Below are 25,407 nucleotides of genomic sequence, written 5' to 3'. Positions count from 1 at the left end.
ATGATGCCTTGGTAGTAGTATTAAAAACCGAGAAGTGCAAACTCTATTTTGTAATGAATGGAATTTTCTAACAGTCTATCCGGGGCCTGACTTGCGCCATTATGTCTAATGCATAAAGATAGAATTTGTTAATTATGGGTGTACTTTTTACAAAAATAAATGCATTCATCTGATGGAATTATATTTTTCTGGAGACACATGAGTCTGGCTCAGTTTTATCTTTGATCAGGATAGAAGCTGAAGTGCATGCACCTTTACTGTATGGTTAATTCTGTCAGAGATAGGAAAGGACTTGGAAGAGCAGTTGAATGGAATGGATAGTGTCTTGAAAGGAGGATATAAGATGAACATCAACAAAAGCAAAACGAGGATAATGGAATGTAGTCGAATTAAGTTGGGTGATGCTTAGGGAATTAGATTAGGAAATGAGACACTTAAAGTAGTAAAGGGGTTTTGCTATTTGGGGAGCAAAATAACTGACTATGGTCAAAGTAGAGGGGATATAAAATGTAGACTGGCAACGGCAAGGAAAGCCTTTCTGAAGAAGAGAAATTTGTTAACATCGAGTATAGATTTAAGTGTCAGGAAGACATTTCTGAAACTATTTGTATGGAATGTAGCCATCTATGGAAGTGAAACGTGGACGATAAATAGTTTAGACAAGAAGAGAATAGAAGCTTTTGAAATGTGGTGCTACAGAAGGATGCTGAAGATTAGGTGGGTAGATCTCATAACTAATGAGGAGGTATTGAATAGGATTGGGGAGAAGAGAAGTTTGTGGCACAACTTGACTAGAAGAAGGGATCGGTTGGTAGGACATGTTCTGAGGCATCAAGGGATCACCAATTTAGTATTGGAGGGCAGCATGAAGGGTAAAAATTGTAGAGGGAGACCAAGAGATGAATACACTAAGCAGATTCAGAAGGATGTAGGTTGCAGTAGGTACTGGGAGATGAAGAAGCTTGCACAGGATAGAGTAGTGTGGAGAGCTGCATCAAACCAGTCTCAGGACCGAAGACCACAACACCACCACCACCACCACCACCACCACCACCACAACAACAACAACAACAACAACAACAACAGAAGCTGAAGTAATGAATTAAATTTTGTGCCACGGCCAGGACCTGAACCTGGGTTTCCTGCTAAGTAGGCAGGTGTGCTGACCACTATACTGTCATAGCATTGTGGCTACCAGAGTTGCACAGACTACCGTATTCCAATTCCCTCCCTAACCCAAACTTTAATTCCTGCCTCCAGCCCAAAGGGGACAATGGGCTGAAAGTGGGATTGCAGTTTGTATTATGGAGGACGCTGGAGTAGGGTAGTGCGTGCAGCTGTGGTAACCAAAATTCTACAGAGGTATAGTGTTTAGCACACTTGGCTATTATGCAGGAGACCCAGGTTAGAGTCCTGGATGTGGCACAAATTTTAATTCATTACTTCAGCTTCTATCCTTATCGGAGATAAACATCAGATCGATAGGTTACCTACAACTGAGGTACGGGCAGGATTTCCCCATTATGTACTAAGCTGAGGTGCTATTCCAATGTCGGAGAGTCTCGGCAATACTGACAATCTGAGCAGGGGGAAATGGGCTGAAGATGGGAATTAAAGTTTATATCAGGGAGGGCACTGGAGAAGGGTAGTCTGTGCAGTTGTCTTAGTGACGATGCTACGGCAATGTAGTCGTTAGCACATCTACCTAATAAGCAGAAGACCTGCGTTCAAGTCTAAGGCTGTGGCCCAAATTTTAACTCATGTTTCAGTTTCTGTCCTTATTGAAAAAAATGGATGTGAAAGTAATAGTAATGATATTGCATATTCCATTGGTAACTGACATAGTAGTGGCAGGGTAAGAACCGTCAATTTGTAGTTAGAATGGAAGGTACTGTGTTTCTTTGGACTTCTGAAATGTGATAAATAATTTTCACGTCGTTAACAGGTGTGTTCTACCATTGCTGACAGTCTGTGCCGACAGCTTGGAATGTCTGCAACTTTACGGTTACGACATAGTCCGCGACGATGCGAGGGAGGCTTTTACTGCCCTGGGACGTCTGAAGAACTTGAAGGTACTTAAGATGGCGATCATCAAACCGGCACCACCCGGCACAGCCGCTCTGGCGTTTATGTAAGTTATGTGGTGAACACGCAAAAAATTTCGTGAATGTATAGTCTGTTTGGATTAGAGGTAATTAAAATTACTGAGGTTTCCAGCTAATGAAACTGAGTTGAATGGCACAGAGTTTTAGCCAATTGTTCTCCAGCCATTGGTAAGTAGTAGCTACTCACTCTTGTATGGTTTACAGCACTTTTTGTTGGGTTACATTTATCAGAATTTGTTGTACACTGAGGTTGTAAAGGTCATGGGATACCTCTTAATATTGTGTCAGATCTCCTTTTGCCCACCATACTGCAGCAACTTAACATAGCGTGCACATGACAACTCATTGCAAGTCCCCTGTAGAAATACTGAGCCACGGTGCCTCTATAACAGTCTTTAAGTACAAAAATTTTAGGAGCATTTCCAGGCGATATGTCGAGACTACATGATATAGTTTGTGTGGAGTGAGGGACAATGATGTGGTGTCATTGGGATCAACATGGCTCAGTTTCATTGTTGGAGTATGAAATTTTCAGGACCATATAGAAGTTGTGCCACTTGTTGGTGATGGATACTGTGTTGTCCTCGACTATATTTTCTGGATATGGGTCACAATCCAGCTGCGAACGACCACTGCTAGTGTGACATTGTCACATGTTTCAAGTGTAATGTAGGTGATACCAAATACACTGCAGATGTGTCCACTGAAGTTCAGTTTGCACAGTATGATAATGACAGATACAGAATTGATAGTCTTGGTGAATATGGGTAGTGACCTATCAAGTGAGACTATGAGTGCTGTGGAGCTGTTGGAATCCACTAAAGGTATGAATATGTTGTACATTTTCTGCGTGGTAATATAGCGAGCGTAAGAGAATAGGTCGAGCTTGTGTAGTCCTGAGGTGTGTGGATAACTTTGGTACAGATGAGGTCTGCCTGCCAGGGAATTCAACTTTGACATTCTGCAGGATGACGATTTAGGTATGTCAAGGGAAGACTTTAGTCCCACACAGACTGTCAATGCATCTACGTTACATGAAAAGGTGATTCACTCTGTGGAAAAAGACAGAACAGTGGTCAAAGCTACACTGTGATGATTCAGACTTTTTTAAATCCTGGTGGACCATTGCCAGCAACAACAGATATGCAACATATGATAAAAATGGGTAGTGTATAAAAATGTTGCGATGCAGTATTTTGTGCACAAAGTGACATCTTGATTATGTGCCAGAAATGTTCACTGGGATTCATGTCAGGCAATCTGAGTGGCTAACTCATTTGCTCGAACTGTCCAGAATGTTCTCCAAACCAATCACGAGCAATTTTGGCCTGCTGACATGGCGCATTGTTATCCGTAAAAAACATGAAGTCTGAACAGCTGCAAATGGTCTCAAAGTAGCCGAACATAACCATTTCCAGTCAATGATCTGTTCATTTGGTCCATAGGCACAAGTCCATTCCAGCAAAAACAGCCCACATCATTACGGAGCCACCCTCACCCGGCACAGTGCATTGTTGACAACGTGGGTCCATGGCTTGAGTGGGGGGGGGGGGGGGGGGTCTACACCATACTCGATCCCTACCGTCAGCTCTTACTGACAGAAACTGGGGCTTATTTGACCAGCCCATGGTTTTCCAGTCCAACTGATGCAGGCACGAGCCCAGGAGAGGCACTATAGGCGATGTCGTGCCATTAGCTGAGGCACTCGTGTAGGTCGTCTGCTGCCGTGGGGCGTTGATGCCGAGTTTTGCCGCACCCTCATAACTGATACATTCATCGTATGTTACACATTGATTTCTACAGTTATTTCACACAGTGTTGCTTGTCTGTTAGCACTGACAACTCTGGACAGATGGCGCTGCCCTCCATCTTGAAGTGAAGGCAGACAGCCATTGTGTTGCCCCAGGTAAGAGGCAATGCCTGAAATTTGGTATGCTTGGCACACTCTTGACACTGTGTATATAGGAATATTGAATTACCTGACAATTTCCAAAGTGGAATGTCCTATGCATCTAGCTTCAACTACTATTTCACTTTCAAAGTATGTTAACTCCTGTCGTGCAGCCATAATGATGTCTGAAAGCTTATCACACGAATCACCTGAGTACTCCAACTATCCACTGCCCTTTTACACCCCGCGTGCACGATACTACTGCCATCTGTATACGTGCGTACCACTTTCCTGTGACTTGCAACCTCAGTGGAGTCCACGCACAAAGGCTGTACGTTACAAAACGATCTTTCGAACGATACTTGAGTGTTGCCCTTCAGTCTGGGACCAGTACCAGACAGGATTGATAGAGGAAATAGAAAATATCCAGTATGTTTTGTTGCATGTTTGTTTAGTGAGTGTGAAAGTGCCACAAATATGCTCAGCCATCTTCATTGGCAGACACTTCAAAAGAGCTGTTCCCCAGTGTTGCTTCCTGTTAAAGTTCTGGGAATGTACATTCCTAAAATAGTCTTGTGAAAATACTGTGAAGGTAAAAGAAAGAGATTTGCACTCACACAGTCTTGCCAAGAATTATTCTTCACGTGAATTGTTTGCGACTGGTACAGGAAGGAGGGGAAATCACAGTGGTACACCAAGTACCCTCCTCCACACACTGTAAAGTGGCTTTTGGTGTATAGATCAAGATTTAAATGAGGATGAAGCAGTTGAAAATGCACCATTGTTGAGCTACTTCCAGAAACACAAGCAATCAACAGTGAGTGTGTGGAAGTGTGTGTGTTTGAACTAACTTGCCCCATATAATACCAGTTATGTTAGAGAGTGCAATTACTGTTTAAATTAACTGAAACTGAAGATTTCAGCTGAACAGTCAGATCTATGCACACTTCAAATTCCTATCCATGGGTACTTCCATTAGACACGAATTTTCTGTGATGTTTACTGGGTAAAGCCTGACTGTTAAGTCGACTACACTAATAATACTGCAACCCATTAATTTATTAAGATGATAACCTGTACTGGAGAAACAGTACTGCTATAAGATAGTGGACAGGTGGTACTGGGAGTTGCGGTGTTGTTAATCATGAGTTTCAAAGGATTCTTGCAAACGTAAAGAAGCGTGAATTAACTTTTATTTTAAAAAGTACAACTGCAGTTTATTCATACAACCTGCATTTACTGGACACACACACACACACACACACACACAAACTTCCGCATGCTCTTCTCTGATTGGCTGCCATTTTGTGGCCCTGTCATCATGGTGGCACATTTGTGACCTATGGTTATGTGGAAACTCTGCTTAATTTGATGTTGTGTACCCTACTCTAATTTTGTTGTTGTGTCCTCTCCTCCCCCTTTCCTGTATAATGATCATCTCGAAATCTGACTGTTGGTTATCTGTCAAATATATCTAAAACCAGTCAAAACCTGACAAACTATCATGTTTTTGGTCTGATTCACAAAAACACAGTTTGCATGTGTTCCGACAATAATTCTACGTGGTCCAAACTGAATAGCGTGTCATGTCCTAAATTCTCCCACAACAGGTACTTTAGAGTGGCACTCGATTAGCGCATCAGTCGTCAAAATTTATGATCAGGGTGTGCCGTCACCTTGTTAGCAGATCCTGTAAAATTATTCTTTTTAATTTTTTCTATTGTGAAGAAAAATAATCTGCCACAATATGAACTGTCTGCTTGCTTATGTTTTTAAGGGACGGTGGACTGCCAAAACTGAGGCTTCTGGACCTACGAGGAGGCTACGGTCTGGACGACGACACAGTAATTGCCATCAGCCGCGGGTGCCCCGCTTTGCGGGAACTCATTGTCAGAGGTTGTCATTTGCTATCTGATGCCGCCTTCTCTCAGATCTACCATCTGGAACAGCTTGAAATGTAAGGAATGTTGCTGGCTTTGCAGTGCTATGTAGGCAAAGTAACTGAGTAATCAAATCGTAACTCATGAAGTGGTGAACAGTTGTTTTATTTTTATATACATGGTGAGTCACCTAACATTACTGCTGTAAAACCCCCCAAACCACAAAAATCATTCAGTAACCAATTCCTCAGACTGAAAGTGAGGAGAGGGGCTGTTGTAATTGGTTAATACAAACCATTAAGAAATGCACGGAAGTCCGATTTTCAACATGTACTTATAGTTTTTTTAATGGAAACCTGTTATTATTTTTAGCACAACTGGAAATAGAAACAAATGCTTAATCAATGCCACTTGTTACATTGTAAAAGATTAAGTACATCCAGAGTAATTTGTAGTGTAAAGTTGACACTTGAGACCTCAGACATTCAGTTGTATGTTGTAACAAACAAGATCCGTAGGGGTATGTTTACTAAGACTGTGATGTTTACTAAGACTGTGATGTTTACGAGTTTGGCTGTCTCTGCGTCTGCATGTAACGCTTGCTGAATCAGTCCTTGTACTCAGAATAACTGTAGTACACTGTGTTACTGGATGTCTGTGATAGTGTACTGTACACAAGTAAGAACAGAAGTACGTACAGTAGGAATGTGAGAAGGTCGAAAGTACAACAGTGTGCACAATGTTGTAAGAACTTTCAAAATGGTTTACTCTAACACTGAAAAGGCAGAGATGATACTCGTCTATGGCGAATGTAGACAAAATGCAGTTGCAGCCTGCAAGCTATATGCAGAAAGGTACCCGGACAGAGATCATCCAATGTGCCACACATTTGAAAACATCTACAAACAATTGTATGGTCATAAAATGCAAACCCATCATAGGAGAAGCAGGTGCAGTTGGTGTATTAGTTGCTGTTGCCGTAAACCCACACAAGTTCACGTGACATCGCTAGAGACAGTGTAATTAGTCAAAGTAGTGTAATTTGCATACTTCATTGTCACAAATTTCACCTGTATCACGTGTCGTTGCATTAGCAATTGCATGGAGATGACTTTAATAATTGAGTGAATTTCTGTTAATGGGGGTGCAGTGAATTTACAAAACATGCATTACTGGTCCGTGGATAATGCTTGCTGGCTTTGACAGGTAGAGCGACAGTGACTGTGGAGTGTAAATGTATGGTGCGGAGTAATTGGTGACCATCTCATTGGTCCTTGCTTACGTTAAGGCACCCAAACAGCTGCAAAATACATCCAAGTTTCTACAAAATGATCTGCCAACACTGCTAGAAAATGTCCCACTGGAAACGTGTAGATGTATGTTGTATCAACATGATGGTGCCCCTGCACATTCTGCAGTGAACATTAGGCTGACCCTTGACGGAACGTTCGATGGGTGTTTCATAGTACATAGGGGACAGATAAATTGGCCAGCCAGTTCTCCTGATCTTACACATTTAGACTTCTTTCTGTAGTTTATATTAAAAGAATACACATACCGTGATGTGCCTACAACCCTAGAGGATATGAAACATTGTATTGAGGCAGCCTGTGGCAACATTATACCAGATGTACTGCGTCATGTAAGACATTCATTACGCGATAGGTTGCAAATGTGTGCAGCAAATAATGGGCACCGCTTTGAACATTTTTTGGCCTAAAATGTAAGGACACAATCTTTTACATTCTGTAACTGAAAACAAAAAACAAATCTGTAAGTATAACTTAATTCTCATGTTAATGTACATTTTATTCTAACAAATCAGTGCCATACAATATTCTTCAGAGAAAAAGTCTAATAGAAATGTTAGCATGTGGACATAACATGCTGTTCAAGTCTCTTCTGTACCTACGTTACATCACTGTTCTTTTTGTATCCCTAATTACTTCGTTCCTCTCTGATACACGGATTAAATTGGTGAGGAGTTACTCAAGCGTCAGCTTTACATTACAAATTACTCTGGATGTAATTAACATTTTACAATGTAAGAAACGACATTGATTAAGTATTTGTTTCTATTTTCAGTCGTGCTAAAAATAACAACAGGTTTCGATTTAAAAAACATGAGTATGTATTGAAAATCATACTTCCATGTATTTCTCAGTGGTCTGTATTAACCAATTACACCAGCCCCTCTCCTCACTTTTGGTCTGTAGATTGGTTATTCCATGTTTGTGGTGGTTTGGGAGGTGTTTCCAGTGGTAATTTTAAGTGACTCAACTTGAATACTTGTGTCTCCGCATTTTCTCCTAAACTGCTGAAGCGATTCCCACTAAACTTGGTACACATACCATGTACAGTCTGGAAAGAATCACTCTGGGGGGTAAGAACACCCGCTTATCAAAGGGGTGGGGGTTGGAGTAAAAAGTCAGTGTAGCCCATGACATGAGAATATCCCTTCTCTAGTCATTCAGTATTTGAGAATGAGAGCATTCATGTAAGTTAAAACCTTTATGAAACTTTTTCTCTTTGAGAACCCTACAAAATGATGCAATAAAAAAGGTTTATCACATACTGCTTTTCGCTGTTCATGCAGTAGAACTGCCATGTGAAGCACTTACTATGAACTGTATTTGTGACACATTTTGCAGATGGTATTCACATGTACTACTACTGAATGTACCAAAAAAATTACATCATTGTATGATACTTAGTTTAGGAGACATGAAATCGTAAACACTTACACGTGTGAAAAGCTACCACATCATAAATGACATTTTAATTTATTACTTCTTTACTTCTGACTCTGTTCACTACACATTTTGGATACGGTATCCACGTATGCTGCAGAATGTACCTACAAAGACATACGATTGTGTGACACTTCGTTCAGGAGATATGATGTCATAAACACTGAGACACGTGAAAATGAAACTGCTGGACAAAATTCGCTAGACGTAGAGGTGAATGATCATATGGCGTCAGTGGCCGGTAGTTCCCAGGCGGAAAGGTCGGTCACCAAGTGCAAGTCTTATTGAGTGCGACACCACATTGGGCGACTTGCGTATCGACAGTGGGGCTGAAATGATGATGACAGCACAACACCCAGCCCCTGAGGGGAGAAAATCTCCCACCCCAGCCGGGGATCTAACCCGGGCCCCCAGTGCATGGCATTCCAATGCACTGACTATTCAGCAAATGGGGTGGATGTTGCTAAGAGGTCAAGTATGCTTTCGCAACCATTTACGCTTCAAGTGGGCTCGTGAACTAATTGTTCAAAATAATTTTCTGAGAAAGCATTCAGTGCAATTTCGGATGACATTTTATGCCTGCTGCTGGCTTTAAACGTATAATTTTTCCAGCGTACCAAGGGTATATTAAAGTCACCACCGACTATAATTGTATGAGTGGGGTACCTATTTGAAATGAGACTCAAGTTTTCTTTGAACTGTTCAGCAACTATATCTTCTGAGACGGGGGGTCAGTAAAACTGTAAGGGCTGAAGCAGGAATATTCCACAACAAATTCCTCATTTCTGCAACTGAAAGTGGCAGGGGAGAGAAACATGTTATATTGCTTTATTGCTTATTAAGCATTCCTCGTAATATCTCTGTCAGCTCCACAACCAACCCCATCCCCCCCACCCCCCCCCCCCAAAATAATCCAAACTCTCTATTAGATAGAAGTTTTTATAACACTTATACTTGTAGCCGTTCATGATTTTTTAAATTTACATCGAAGGTGCTCTGTTTCTCAGTTGCCAACTGGAAGTAACGTTCATTACATTTTTCTCTACCAATTTGTTCTCAGATAAGTGAAAGCACACTTGTGGTTTGTTCCAGACTGGACGTATCACGCTGCAGAGGTCTCGACGGAGCCCTGGTCCCCTACCTCGCTGGGTTACCACGACTTCACACATTGCTTATGGAAAATATGGATTTTCCAAAGTTGCAACCAGGTCTGAGCAGTATCCTCGAAATGTCCAGTTTGCGATGCCTGAAACTCGACCATTCCCTTGTTACTGGAGTGCCATTTGATAAGTTTCCAGGAAAGCTTTTCGGTCTCAGGTAAGGAAAGATCTACACTACATGATTACTGTGCAATTCACAGTTAAGTGTTTGGCAGAGGATTCATAGATCGTTATATACACTAACGGCCATTAAAATTGCTACACTAAGAAGAAATGCAGATGATAAATGGGTATTCATTGGACAAATATATTATACTAGAACTGACATATGATTACATTTTCACGCAGTTTGGGTGCATAGATCCTGAGAAATCAGTACCTACAACAACCACCTCTGGTCGTAATAATGGCCTTGATACACCTGGGCATTGAGTCAAACAGAGCTTGGATGGCGTGTACAGGTAGAGCTGCCCATGCAGCCTCAACACGATACCACAGTTCGTCAAGAGGTGTGACTGGCTTATTGTGACGAGCCAGTTACTCGGCCACGGTGATCAGGCATTTTCAATTGGTGAGAGATCTGGAGAATGTGCTGGCCAGGGCAGCAGTGGAACATTTTTCTGTATCCAGAAAGGCCCGTACAGGACCTGCAACATGCGGTCGTGCATTATCCTGCTGAAATGTAGGGTTTCGCAGGGATCCAATGAAGGGTAGAGCCAAGGGTCGTAACACATCTGAAATGTAACATCCACTATTCAAAGTGCAATCAACGCGAACAAGAGGTGACTGAGACGTGTAAACAATGGCACCCCATACCATCATGCTGGGTGATACGCCAGTATGGCGATGACGAATACACACTTCCAATGTGCGTTCACCGCGTTGTCGCCCATCACGGATGCGACCATCATGATGCTGTGAACAGAACCTGGATTCATGCGAAAAAAAGACGTTTTGCCATTCATGCACCCAGGTTCGCTGTTGAGTACACCATCGTAGGCGCTCCTGTTTGTGATGCAGCGGCAAGAGTAACCACAGCCACGGTCTCCGAGCTGATAGTCCGTGCTGCTGCAAACGTCATCGAACTGTTCGTGCAGATGGTTGTTGTCTTGCAAATGTCCCCATCTGTTGACTCAGGGATCGAGATGTGACTGCACAATCCGTTACAGTCATGCGGATAAGATGCCTGTCATCTCGACTGCTAGTGATACAAGGCCATTAGGATCCAGCACGGCGTTCCGTATTACCCTCCTGAACCCACCGATTCCATAATCTGCTAACAGTCATTGGATCTCGACCAAACCGAGCAGCAATGTTGCGATACGATAAACCGCAATCTCGATAGGCTACAGTCCGACCTTTATCAAAGTCGTAAACGTGATGGTATGCATTTCTCCTCCTTACATGAGGCATCACAACGACGTTTCTCCAGGTAATGCCAGTCAACTGCTGTTTGTGTATGAGAAATCGATTAGAAACTTTGCTCGTGTCAGCACGTTGTAGGTGTCGCCACCAGCGCCAATGTTGTGTGAATGCTCTGAAAAGCTAGTCATTTGCATATCACAGCATCTTCTTCCTGTTGGTTAAATTTCGTGTCTGTAGCACATCATCTTCATGGTGTAGCAATTTCAATGGCCAGTAGTGTAGTTCTCATTACATTACACTCTCAAATAGTGTGTGGGGAGAATCAACATATTAATCTTTTCCTGTGAGCTCCGAATTCTTCTATTTTATCACGGTCATTTCTCCCTATGTAGGTAGGAGTGAATAAAACACACTGCGATATAAAGAGTAGTATGTTGTTTTAGAGGTTTCCAGTTCACTCAGAATTTATTGTTGCAACAGTGCATATGAAGTACATGAACTGATTACAAGCAGTGTTGAGGCATCAGGTATTGACCCGTGCTGAAATACACATATTGGTATGTAGTGTAGCCTCTACGGGCCAGCAATGCAGGTGCTGATGCTGCCTTCTATTTGATGGTACAGATGGCAAAATCTGTTGTGGGATATGTTATGCCGTGTCTGCATGACCTGTTCACGTAGTTTTGTAAGAGTTGTTGTTCAACAAGTTGCACAAGTCACTTCTCGACCCATTGTATCCCACACGACCCAATTGGAGACAAGTCCGGAGATCGTACTGGCCAGGGAAGTTGCTGCACATCTTGCAGAGCACCTTGAGTTTCACAGGCAGTGTGTGGATGAGCGTTATCCTGTTGGAACAACACATCACTTTCCTGTTGCAAGAATGGTAAAAGATTTGGTCTGACATCATTCTGCACATTCTGAGTACTGGTTACCGTCCCCTCCAGAAACACCAAGGTGGACGAGAGCTGTACCTTATCACACCCCAGACCATAAGACATGGAGTGAGGACAGTGTGTCTCAGATGACTGCACTGTACAGGACGGTCATAGGGTGGTCGGCTTTCGGGTTGCACCGAATAGGCCGGGAGTCCACTACACACAGGAGGCAGCTATATGGGTAGCAGGTGCTGTGCTGCATGGACTGGGCGGTTTTTTAGGTCAGAGGGTCTCGGGAAAATGCAAAAAGGGCTTCAGTCACAGAGGGTCAGGCCGAACACAGGAAGATCGTAGATACAGGAACCGTCGTTATAACAGTTGTAAGTTGTCATAGCTGTGTTGGAAAAGTACCAGAGCTCCAAGCACTAATATAAAGCACTGATACTCAAATTGTTATAGGCACTGAAAGCTGGCTAAGGCTGTAGATAAGTTCAGCCAAAATTTTTGCAAAGAATCTAATGGTGTTCCGAAAGGATAGGCTAAACACAGAATTGTATCGTGTTTTTCGCTGTTAGAAGTAGTGTATCTTGTTGCAAAATTGAAGTAGATAGTTCCTGTGAATTAGTATGGGCAGAGGTCATTGTTGGCAACTGCAATAAAATAATAATTGGATCATTTTACTGACCTCCCAATTCAAATGATGCAGTTGCTGAAAGGTTCAAAGAAAACTTGAGTTTGATTTCAAACGTGTAGTAACTCATACAATTATAGTTGGTTATGACCTTAATTTATCCTCGATATGTTGCCAAAAATACATGTTTAATTCTGGAGGTACGCATAAAACATCATCCGAAATCGTACTAAACGCATTCTCTGAAAATTATTTCGAGCAGTCAGTTCGTGAGCCCATGTGAATAGTAAATGGTTGTGAAAACACGCTTGATCTATTAGCAACAAATGATCCTGAGTTAATAACGAGTATCAAAACTGATACAGGGATTAGTGAACACAGGGTTGTTATAGCAAGACTGAATATTGCAACCCCTGAATTCTACAAAAAATAAACAAAAAATATACCTATTCAAAAAAGCAGATAAAAATTCACTTGACAACTTCCTGAGAGACAATCTTCACACCTTCCAAGTTAACAAGTGTAGACCAAATGTGGCTTGAATTCAAAGAAATAGTATTGTCAGCAGTTGAGAGATTTATACCAAATAAATTAAGAAACGATATATCTGATCCTCCTTGGTATACAAAACGAGTCAGACCATTGTTGAAGAAGAAGGAAAAAAAAAAAAAAAAAAAATGCCAAATTTAAACAGACACAAAATTTGCAAGGTTGGCGATCTTTTACAGAAGCTCTAAATTCAGCGCAGACTTCAACGCAAGATGGTTATAATAGTTTTCACAGTGAAACTGTATCTCAAAACCTGGCAGAAAATCCAAAGAGATTCTGGTTGTATATGAAGTATGCTAGCAGCAAGACACAGTCAAAGGCTTCTATGTGTGATAGCAGTGGAGATAATATCGAAGACAGTGCTGCCAAAGCAGAGTTACTAAACACAGCCTTCCAAAATGTGTTCACAAAAGATGATGAAGTAAATATTCCAGAATTCAAATCAAGAACAGCTGCCTACATGAGTAATGCAGAAGTAGATATCATCAGAGTTGTGAAGCAACTTAAATCACTGAATAAAAGGACGTCTTCAGTTCCAGACTGTACACCAATTAGGTTCCTTTCAGAGTAGGCTGATGCAATAGCTCCATACTTAACAGTCATATACAACCGTTTGCTCAACTAAAAATCCGTACCCAAAGCCTGGAAAGTTGCACAGGTCACACCAATACTCAAGAAGGGTAGTAGGAATAATCCACTGAATTTACAGGTCCATATCATTAACATCGATAAGCAGCGGGATTTTGGAACATATATTGTGTTCTAACATTATGAATTACCTCGACACACAGTCAACATGGATTTAGAAAACATTGTTCTTGTGAAACACAACTAACTCTTCACTCGCATGAAGTTTTGAGTGCTGTTGACAAAGGATTTCAAATTCATTCCATAGTTCTGGATTTCCAGAAGGCTTTTGACAATGTACCACACCAGTGGCTTGTAGTGAAATTACATACTTATGGAATACCATCTCACTTATGTGACTGCATTCATGATTTCCTGTCAGAGAGGTCACATTTCATAGTAATGGACAGATAGTCATCGAGTAAAACAGAAGTAATTTCTTGCGTTCCCCAAGATAGTGTTATAGGCCCTTTGCTGTTCCTTATTCATATAAACGACTTGGGAGACAATCTGAGCAGCCATCTTAGGGTGTTTGCAGATGACGTTGTCGTTTATCGACTTGTAAAGTCATCAGAAGATCAAAACAAATTGCAAAATGATTTAGAAAAGATATCTGTATGGTGCAAAAATTGGCAGTTGACCCTAAATAATAAGAAATGTGAGGTCATCCACATGAGTGCTAAAAAGAATCCATTAAACTTCAGTTACACAATAAATCAGTCAAATCTAAAGGCTGTAAATTTAACTAAATACCTATGAATTACAAATACGAACAACTTAAATTGGAAGGAACACACAGTAAATGTTGTGAGGAAGGCTAACCAAAGACAGCATTTTATTGTCAGGACACTTAGAAAATGTAACAAATCTACTAAGGAGACTGCCTACAATACGCTTGTCTGTCCTCTTTTAGAATACTGCTGCATGGTGAGGGCTCCTTACCGGACAGAACTGATAGAATACACCGAAAAAGTTCAAAGAAAGGCAGTACGTTTTGTATTATCGCAAAATAGGGGAGAGTGTGTCACTGAAATGATACAGGATCTTGGATGGACATCACTAAAACAAAGGTGTTTTTCACTACGGAGTAATCTTCTCACAAAATTCCAGTCATAAACTTTCTCCTCCGAATGCGAAAATATTTTGTTGATGCCGACCTACATAGGGGAAATGATCACCATGATAAAATAAGGGAAATAAGAGCTCGTACGGAAATATAGGTGTTCATTCTTTCCGCATGTTATACGAGATTGGAATAATAGAGGATTGTGAAGGTGGTTCGATGAACCCTCTGCCAGGCACTTACATGTGATTTGCAGAGTATCCATGTAGATGTAGATGTGCTCACCAGGTCTATGTTGTATGCAGAGACGATCATCACTTGCATGCAGGCAGAACCTGCATTCATTGCTGAAGATTATGGTGTACCATTCCACCTTCCAAGTGATCCTCTAATGGCACCAGTCGAGCAGTGCATGTTGGTGCTGTGGCACGAGTGGAAGATGAGCTAGAGATGTGTGTGCCAGTAGTTCCACCCCTAACAAAGAGTTCACACACTTTGTGTTGACACATCTTGGCTCACAAGCCCTCTTACCTTTGTGTGGTAGCTGTACAATCTGCCACTGCTGCCCTTATAATATGATGATTCTGGGTTGTGTCTATGCTGCGTGGATGCCCAGAAGTTCGTCTAAGAGTAAGAGCATTCACGTGACCACTGATACCAGCATTGTTGCACAACTCATGCAGCATGTCCAACTTGGGCAGAAATTCTGCCACCTGGAAGGCCACAATTTGACCCTCTTCAAATTTGCTCAGTTGGCTGTAGGAAGTACGAGTGTGTGTCTGTGGCATGGTTGCTGATTGCTTCACACATTTGCAACACGCTGAGCCTTCTGGCTGTGAGCATTCCCTATTAAAGGGTAGACACAGATGGCACTGTGGTAGCTATGTCAGTGGTGGACAGTGTTGAAACCATTATCAGTACATCTACTATATGACATATGCCATCATCGGGTCAAAATCGATCATCTTTCTGTGTGTACTAATTTTTTTCCAGCAGTGTATTTCGGCAATCGAAGAAGAAAGTTGACAATTATAATTTCATGAAGAGACCTTGCCACAGCAAAAAATACCTCTGTTTCAATGACTGCCAGCCCAACTGGTTTCTTGTACCATTGACAAGTGTGAGCAATGATTTGAATGTCTTTATGTAAGGACAGTTACGTGCTGCGAGTCTTTCATGGCAATATAATGGAATAAAATGTTTTCTCCTTTCAAGCTGTGTCACTTGAGGTCTGAATCACGTGATGGATCATTGCCAAGTGTTAATAAACAATCCTGATGAAAATTGGTATAGAGGGGGCAAAATAATGGAATACATATTGTTTTGCTTCTGCCCAATTTCGAAATGTAATTTGGCATATTATGTTTGGAGAGAATCATTATTTGAAATGATGATATGTAAAAGATGTTTCCCGTATAAAATTTGGTGTATATTAATGGATTTGAAAATTGTATAATCAAGTTTTGCAGTAACTTGAAATTTTGCAAAATAGCTCACCACCATTGATTAATTCTGAAAAATGAAACTTTTGTTACAACATGAATTAAAGAAGCTTTCAAGATACAATCATCCATGTGTAATAAAGCTGGTTTCTGAAATACCATTTTTGAAAAATAAGCTGTATGTGATGTGCTGTCAGAGTATTTTCAACATTCGCAATTAAAACATCTGAACAGTCTTATTAGTCTATTTATTTTACTTACATTTGTTATATGTTTTAAATTTGAATGTTATATCTTTTTTGTTTTTTAGTTTATCATTTCACGTATGTATGTTTTGTTAATTGAAAATATAGGAAACTCATTATTATGATACAAAATCATTATGTTATGTTTTAAGCATGTATGTACAGGTTATCATTATTGTAATGATTGTGTATCATAATAATGTGTTATGTATTATTTTTAATTAACAAAATACATGTAAATGAAATAATAAAAAAACAGAATGTAAAATAACAATTTAAAACATAAAACAAATACAAGTAAAATCAGTAACTACACTAATAATGAATGTTCAGATATTTTAATTAGGTATGTTGCAAATACTCTGACAGCACATTGTGTACAGCTTATTTCTAAAAAATGGTATTTCAGAATGCATGGATGTATGTAGCTTGAAAGCTGCTTCAATTTATGTTGTAGAAATGTTTTCATTATTCAAAATTAATGGTAGTAGGGTATTTTGCAAAATTTTGAATTTTTCCAAAATTTGGTTATACAGTTTTCAAGAATGTTAATTACATACCAACATTTATGTGAAAAACATTTTTATATACATATATATATCATCATTTGGAGATATTCCCTCCAAATATCATCATCATTTGCTTTGGGCCTTTGTCCTACTTCAGTGAGGGGTAAGGGTAAGGAGTCATTCCAATCCTGGGAGCAGAAAGACTTAACCTTAGGGGGGGGAAAAGGGACAGGTATACACTCGCGCGCGCGCGCGCGCACACACACACACACACACACACACACACACACACACACACACACACACATCCATCTCCATCCGCACATATACAGACACAGGCAGACATATGTAAATGCAAAGAGGTTGGCAGAGATGTCAGTCGAGGTGGAAGTACAGAGGCAAAGATGATGTTGACTGACAGGTGAGGTTCGAGGGGTGGCAACTTGAAATTAGCGGAGGTTGAGGCCTGGTGGGTAAAGGGACCGTTTGATATGGAATGGGTAGGAGGTGTCATAATGGAGGTACTGTTGCTTGTTAGTGGGTTTGATGTTGACAGATGCTATCACATGACTCAGTGTATATTCATTTATTATATCTTTCATTGAGCAAACTTTTAACTCTGTCTTTTTATTCTGCGTAATTTTATACATCCTTTCATAAGCCTTGGGAATCTCATTTCAGACACTTCTGTCATTTGCTTAGCGTTCAAGTCACTGCCATAAAGAAATGCAAGAATTGACACTTTACAAAATTAGATTTTCTTTCCTTGCCTTCTTTTTTAAAATTCTGTTTATAGTGCCATACAGTTATTGGAATTTTGCAAGATTTTTTTGGACATCTTGAACTTCTAGATAGCTTGTTTGATTTCCAAGATAGTTAAATCATTTTACTTGTTCTATTATCTTGTCAGAAATGAGTGTTTTGTCTAGGACTGAAAGATGGTCAGCATTGGTCATAACATCCTCTTCTTTTTTATGCATTGCAGATCTAGATTTCAGTTGATAGTGCAGCTATCATCGGTGTGTTATAAGTAGTCACGAAGACTAAACATAATTACGACTACACACATTGCAGTCGAACTTGGGCACGTACGAGCATTAATCCGACTGACGTCAGGCTATCCTACCGTATCACAGTCTGGGCAATGTGTGGTCACATACCAGTTCTGCTGTAAATTTGGCGCAGCCTGTTACCTGGGAATTACAAGTAGTCAGCTGTACATGCAAATGAATGGCCACCATCAACTGCATTCTAGAGCAAAAATTTGGACAAGGTGGTCCACAGGAGTAACAGCAATCTGGTGAGACAACTGTGTTAAAATGGCCATGTATATAATAGTTACATTTTATTAATGACCAGTTTCAACTACACGTAGAAGTCGTCTTTAGAAAAAGAGCACTGTAAGAATTGGAATGGCGAAGTTACAGAAGGTTTGGTGAGAATGGTGTCAGAGGAAAGTGTAATGGAGTAGTGATGTACCGTTTACCGTCTGACTGCTGCTGCAGCTCATCAGATGCTCATGGGAGAACACAGTCAAACTGCTGACTGATGGCTGCAGAGCCACGGATTCAATAGTGTGCAGATTTTGTGCCAAAAATGGATTAATCAGCCCCAGCCAATGATAAATGCTTCAAAAAACAAGATATATGTGAAATTAACAAAATACTGAATTTAATTGATGAAAGGAGAAAATACAAAAATGCAGTAAGTGAAGCAGGCAAGAAGGAATACAAACGTCTCAAAAATGAGATCGACAGGAAGTGCAAAATGGCTAAGCAGGGATGGCTAGAGGACAAATGTAAGGATGTAGAGCCTTATCTCACGAGAGGTTATATGGATACTGCCTACAGGAAAATTAAAGAGACCTTTGGAGTAAAGAGAATCACTTGCATGAATATCAAGAGCTCAGATGGAAACCCAGTTCTAAGCAAAGAAGGGAAAGCAGAAAGGTGGAAGGAGTATATAGTGGGTCTATACAAGGGCGATGTACTTGAGGACAGTATTATGGAAATGGAAGAGGATGTAGATGAAGATGAAATGGGAGATATGATACTGCGTGAAAAGTTTGACAGAGCACTGAAAGACAAGTAGAAACAAGGCCCCAGGAGTAGACAACATTCCAGTAGAACTACTGACGGCATTGGGAGAGCCAGTCCTGACAAAACTCTACCATCTGGTGAGCAAGATGTATGAGACAGGCGAAATACCCTCAGACTTGAAGAAGAATATAATAATTCCAATCCCAAAGAAAGCAGGTGCTGACAGATGTGAAAATTACCGAACAATCAGTTTAATAAGTCACGGATGCAAGATACTAACGCAAATTCTTTACAGAAGAATGGAAAAACTGGTAGAAGCCGACCTCGGGGAAGATCAGTTTGGATTCCGTAGAAATATTGGAACACATGAGGCAATACTGACCCTACGACTTATCTTAGAAGCTAGATTAAGGAAAGGCAAACCTACGTTTCTAGCATTTGTAGACATAGAGAAAGCTTTTGACAATGTTGACTGGAATACTCTCTTTCAAATAATTCTGAAGGTGGCAGGGGTAAAATACAGGGAGCGAAAGGCTGTTTTCAATTTGTACAGAAACCAGATGGCAGTTATAAGAGTCGAGGATCATTAAAGGGAAGCAGTGGTTGGGAAGGAGTGAGACAGGGTTGTAGCCTCTCCCAGATGTTATTCAACCTGTATATTGAGCAAGCAGTGAAGGAAACAGAAGAAAAATTGAGAGTAGGTATTAAAATCCATGGAGAAGAAATAAAAACTCAGAGTTTCGCCGATGACATTGTAATTCTGTCAGAGACAGCAAAGGACTTAGTAGAGCAATTGAACGGAATGGATAGTGTCTTGAAAGGAGGATATAAGATGAACATCAACAAAAGCAAAACGAGGATAATGGAATGTAGTCGAATTAAGTCGAGTGATGCTGAGGGAATTAGATTAGGAAATGACACACTTAAAACAGTAAAGGAGTTTTGCTATTTGGGGAGCAAAATAACTGATGATGGTTGAAGTAGAGAGGATATAAAATGTAGACTGGCAATGGCAAGGAAAGTGTTTCTGAAGAAGAGAAATTTTTTAACATCGAGTATTGATTTAAGTGTCAGGAAGTCATTTCTGAAAGTATTTGTATGGAGTGTAGCCATGTATGGAAGTGAAACATGGACAATAAATAGTTTAGACAAGAAGAGAATAGAAGCTTTCGAAATGTGGTGCTACAGAAGAATGCTGAAGATTAGATGGGTAGATAGCACAACTAATGAGGAGGTATTGAATAGAATTGGGGAGAAGAGGAGCTTGTGGCACAACTTGACTAGAAGAAGGGGTCGGTTGGTAGGACATGTTCTGAGGCATCAAGGGATCACCAATTTAGTATTGGAGGGCAGCGTGGAGGGTAAAAATCATAGAGGGAGACCAAGAGATGAATACACTAAGCAGATTCAGAAGGATGTAGGCTGCAGTAGGTACTGGGAGATGAAGAAGCTTGCACAGGATAGAGTAGCATGGAGAGCTGCATCAAACCAGTCTGTGGACTGAAGACCACAACATCAACAACATATTATTGTAAACTGGGTGCTGATATGCACATTATTAAAAAAGAGACAAATTGCAGGGGCAGATTCCTGACTGGAAATGAAGGAAAAAGGTGCCATGAACATGTGGAAATGCATTGTTGCCACATTAGATGGTGCTGACAAATGACAGTTCTGACCACATGCCACGTGTTCCTTGTGCTTTTCAGGCTGTGTGATTGATGCAGCATACTGGAAGCAGCAGAATGCTCCAGTATTCATTTCAGGAACAAGCAGAGATGGTGTTTGTGTGTGACTGAGCAGATGGAAATATACCAAAACAAGTACCCTCACAGACAGCAACCACATCACACAACATTTCAAGCCCTCTCTGGGTGTTTTATGTGATCGTGGGCCTTTTCAAACATATGAATGTGCATTGTGACGCCACACTGCACGTACGTCAGATCTGGAGGACTGGGTCCTACAGGATATCGAGACAAACCGTAGTACAAGCTCCAGACAATTGGCCTGCTTACAGGGTGTAATCCAAAGTACAGTTATGTGTATCTAACATGACAAACCACTACTATCCCTGTCACCTGCAATTCCGCAGAGGCCACTTTGAACATCTGTTGTGACACGGATGCGATGCAGTTCTTTACTGTGTTCCTGGACAATTTATTGTTGTTGCACGCAGACTGTCCATTTCTGAATACATGTTCATAGGACCTTTTTTGCTCTATTTATCATCAGCAATCCATCCCTGCAGCTTGTGGGTTTTATTTATGTTCACCCTGTATAAATAGGTAAATAGTTGCAGTATTATTAGAAGGAAAGTTGCTACTGACCATATGGCGGAGATGCTGAGTCACAGATAGGCACAACAAAAAGTCTTTGACAATTAAAGCTTTCATCCATTGGCCTTCATCAGCAGTGCGAGCGTGCACGCACACACACACACACACAAAAAACTGCAGTCTCAGGCAACTGAAACCACACTGCCCGAGACTGCAGGTGTGTGTGTGTGTGTGTGTGTGTGTGTGTGTGTGTGTGTGTGTGTGTGTGTGTGTGTTGTTGATGAAGGCCAATGGCCGAAAGCTTTTGTTTTGCCTATCTGTGACTCAGCATCTCCGCTATATGGTGAGTAGCAACTTTCCTTCTCATAATATCGTTACATTCCATCCTGGATTGTCCACTGTTGAATAGTTACAGATCGGACATGTAGACTTTTTTTATGTTAAAATTAAAAGGCTTGCAGATTGAAAGAGGATGACGTGCCACCTTGTGGCATTGGTGCAAGTTACGAAGGTGTCGTGTCATGTTATGCCAGCAAGTATATAAAAATATTTTTTTCTGTTTTGTTCTCTTTTCTTATTGACTGCAAACTGTTAACAGCAATGTCATTGTAACTTGTACCGATGCTTCATACTCATTCAATCTGTAAGCTCAGAAATTTTAACATAAGAAAGAGTACTTGTCTGCACTGTAACTATTTACCCATTTATATGTTCGTACCTAGTTTACAATAGCTTATTTTGATAATTTCATATAACATCATCATCTCACATTTTGTAAAGCATTTACCATTGGTTGGGGGCTGACTTAAACCATTTTTAGCACAAAATTTGCACACTATTGAACCCATGGCCCTGTAGGTACTAGTCAGCAGTTCACTTTTGTATTGCTGCACAAGCATACGAGGAGTTGCCAGCAGCAGCCAGATGGGAAAATGCTACATCGCTACTTCTTTGTACTTTCCTCTGACACCATACTCACCAATCCTTTTGTAACACTGGTATTCCTTTTCTTACAGTGCTCTTTTTCTTGACACAAGTTCTACATGAAGTTGAAACTGGTCATTAATAAAATATTATAATGATTTAGACAATTTTTTAAAACCAGTTTAAGAGCAAATTTGACCTCCAGTGCTGTCCCCACAGATAATATTGGCATTATGGTACATTCTACAGAACTGTAGTCTCTTAAAGTTTACATGTAGTTTTTGTTTTTACATTAGCATGTACTACACCAATGATTTCATTCTCACCACAGGGACCTAAGTATTGCCTGGTGTCGAGGTGACCTTAAAGCTACAGATGGGCTGGCCGAACGGATGCCCAATCTTGAAATCCATGGCAAAGCTGAAGTAGAGGAACCTACTATAGGCACGGAGGAACACGAGAGTGGGGCAGCAGTATGGAGATTGACAAAGATGGTGATTGTGACAATAGCAGTAACATTGATTGTGACAGTGATAACATTATGTGGGATGAAAGTGGTAAATCTCTTATCTTCCTAGAGGATGTACAAAAGTGATGTGATATTTATAGGGAACTACGACTCTCAATACTGGTAGCATTTCAGTTGGAACTGTGTAACTGGACCAGAATTTGATACTCCCCAACTGTCATTACTGGAACATATGTCATAGTAGACTGCCGAATGCTATGAAACTAAAGCTAGTCATGTATTTCTGTAACATTGTGATTATATTGGCTTTTCTGTAAAGTCATGTTAACAGTGGCAAAAACTGTTTTGAAGAAAGGTAATTGTAAATCATTTAGGAAATATGTTGTTGCAGATTAAATCATCTACATTACTGTTGTGTGAGCTTCCACTGTAATTACAATGGATTTGCCATCTTCAATTTTTAACCTTATAAATAAAAAAAAAACATTTTTTTTATTTTAAAATCAGTGTATTAATGTGATCTTACTAAATGAGTGTTGTAAAATAATCCTTTCATACAGTGTTCATTAAAAAAAAAAAAAAATAAATAAATAAATAAATAAATAAATAAGAATAAAAAAAAATTAATGATCATTCCACTTGGGACCTGTCAAAGGTACATTAGCTTATTTGTTTTTGTTGTAAATATTTGTCATGTATTGTTGTTTTGATGTTTTGCATTATTAGCCTTACTACCAGATGTCATTGTCAGCCTTGTTGTGTTTTTTTGTGTGCTGTTTATGGGATGTTCCAGTTTTTTTCAATTTTTTTGTGTACATACCTGTGCCAAAGAGGAAAATTCTAGTGAACCATGGACAGAAACATCACCTCCCTGTTGTAAGCCTAAAACGGGCAAGAAAACCCTACCATTGGTGATGTTTTAATTGAATGAAATAAGGCACTGGCAATGATAAGAGCCCAAAATACAGACAAAGTTTTGAGAATAATAGATGTTTGTTAAAATCAAATTTGTAAGTAAATCACCACTCTCATAGGTCTGAATTGTTTTTAGGGTTCCGTGTCTCAATCTGCAAAAGCGGAACCCTTGTAGAATAGCTTTGTTGTCTGTGTCTGTCCAACTGCTGTGAAGAACCCTTTTTCTCTTGAAGAGGTTGGCATATCAAATTCAAATTTGTCACTTACTAAGATCTATGGTCACTTGGCAGTGTAAAAATTTTTAAGCTTCTAAGTTAATTCAGTCAAAAGATAAGGCCACTTTAGAACACTGCTGCATGCAAAAATAAAATGTGAGTTTTAGTCATGTTTTTGTAAGTAAATAAAATCATTATATTAAATCTTTTGCATCTACTTGTATGAACTGAAGCCCACTACTGTGGAGATTTTGATAGTCTTGGAATTCCCGGAACTGCTGTCTTGCCAGTATATACAAAGCTCATTTGAAAAGTCCACGTAAAGTCTGAGAGATGACACCACTGGTGCGTATCAAGGTCATGTTTAGTTAGTAGCACCTTTGGAAAGAACGCGCACCAAGTTTCAGCCGTATTGGTCTATTTCTTTGTGTTTGGCATTCGTGTGAATCAAGGAAGTTGAGTGATTGTCAAAAAATGGATGAAAAAGAACTTTGTGTGGTGATTAAACATTACTTTATGAAACGCAAAACACCTCAGGAGACTGAAGAGAAGCTTGATAAACATTACGGTGACTCTGCACCTTCAGTGGCCATATGGGCACAAGTGATGCTGAACGTTCTGGATGCCCTGTGGAGATTACGACTCCAGAAATCATTGATAAAATCCATGCTATGATGATGGATGACAGAAGAGTTAGGTGGTGAGATTGCTAGTGCTGTGGGTATCTCGAATGAATGGGTACAAAATATTTTGCATAAACATTTGGACATGAGAAAGCTATCCGCAAGATGGGTTCTGCGATTGCTCACGCTTGGCCAAAAATGGAATCGTTGAAGTGTTGCAAGGATGGTTTGCAGCTGTTCAGGAAGAATCTGCAGCACTTTAAGCGTCGTTTCGTCACTGTGGATGAAACAAGGATACATTACTACTGAGACCAAACAACAATCTAAACAATGGGTTACCAAGGGAGAATCTGCACCAAAAGAGGCGAAGACCATTCCTTCGGCCAGAAAGGTTATGGCGACTGTCTTTTGGGATTGGCAAGGGATAATCCTCATCAATTACCTGGAAAAGGGTAAAACTATTACAGATGAATATCATTCATCGTTATTGGACTGTTTGAAAACTGAACTGCAAGAAAAACGACGGTGATTGGACCGCAGAAAAGTCCTTGTCCATCACGACAGTGCACCAGCACATATTCCAGCAGTTGTGGTTGGAAAATTAATGGAAGCAGGATTCCAACTGGTTTCACATCCCCCCTATTCTCCAGACTTGGCTCCTTCGGACTAGTGTTTGTTCCCCAATTTGAACAAATGGCTGGCAGGACAAAGATTTTATAGAAATGAGGAGGTGATTGCGGCAACTAATAGCTATTTTGCAGACTTGGACAGTTCCTATTATTCAGAAGGGATCAACGAATTAGAGCAGCATTGGATGAAGTGTATAAGTCTAAAAGGAGACTATGTCA

General features: G+C 40.4%; 1 protein-coding gene across 3 annotated transcripts in view; it reads left to right on the top strand.

Annotated features, from left to right (window-relative positions):
* The window catches only part of LOC124552488 (F-box/LRR-repeat protein fbxl-1-like), a 58,198-nt gene extending 34,879 nt beyond the window's left edge, over positions 1-23,319 (top strand). Inside the window, exons 5-9 of one of the 3 annotated variants that reach the window (XR_006967923.1) lie at positions 1,946-2,131; positions 5,774-5,953; positions 9,719-9,834; positions 18,081-18,395; positions 22,669-22,805. Coding sequence is in view for 1 of the 3 variants with exons in the window: in XM_047126771.1 (XP_046982727.1) it covers positions 1,946-2,131; positions 5,774-5,953; positions 9,719-9,943; positions 22,669-22,915 (838 nt within the window). In the remaining 2 variants the exon portion in view is untranslated. Of the gene's footprint in view, positions 1-1,945; positions 2,132-5,773; positions 5,954-9,718; positions 9,944-18,080; positions 18,396-22,668 lie in introns of all 3 variants that reach the window. The other 2 variants (XR_006967922.1, XM_047126771.1) reach the window with 2 other exon arrangements.
* The last annotated feature ends 2,088 nt before the right edge of the window (positions 23,320-25,407 follow it).

Source organism: Schistocerca americana, chromosome 10 (assembly GCF_021461395.2).
Source record: "Schistocerca americana isolate TAMUIC-IGC-003095 chromosome 10, iqSchAmer2.1, whole genome shotgun sequence".
Lineage (NCBI taxonomy): Eukaryota > Metazoa > Arthropoda > Insecta > Orthoptera > Acrididae > Schistocerca > Schistocerca americana.
The sequence above is the reverse complement of the archived record's forward strand: the minus strand, read 5'-3'. Positions and strand labels throughout refer to the sequence as shown.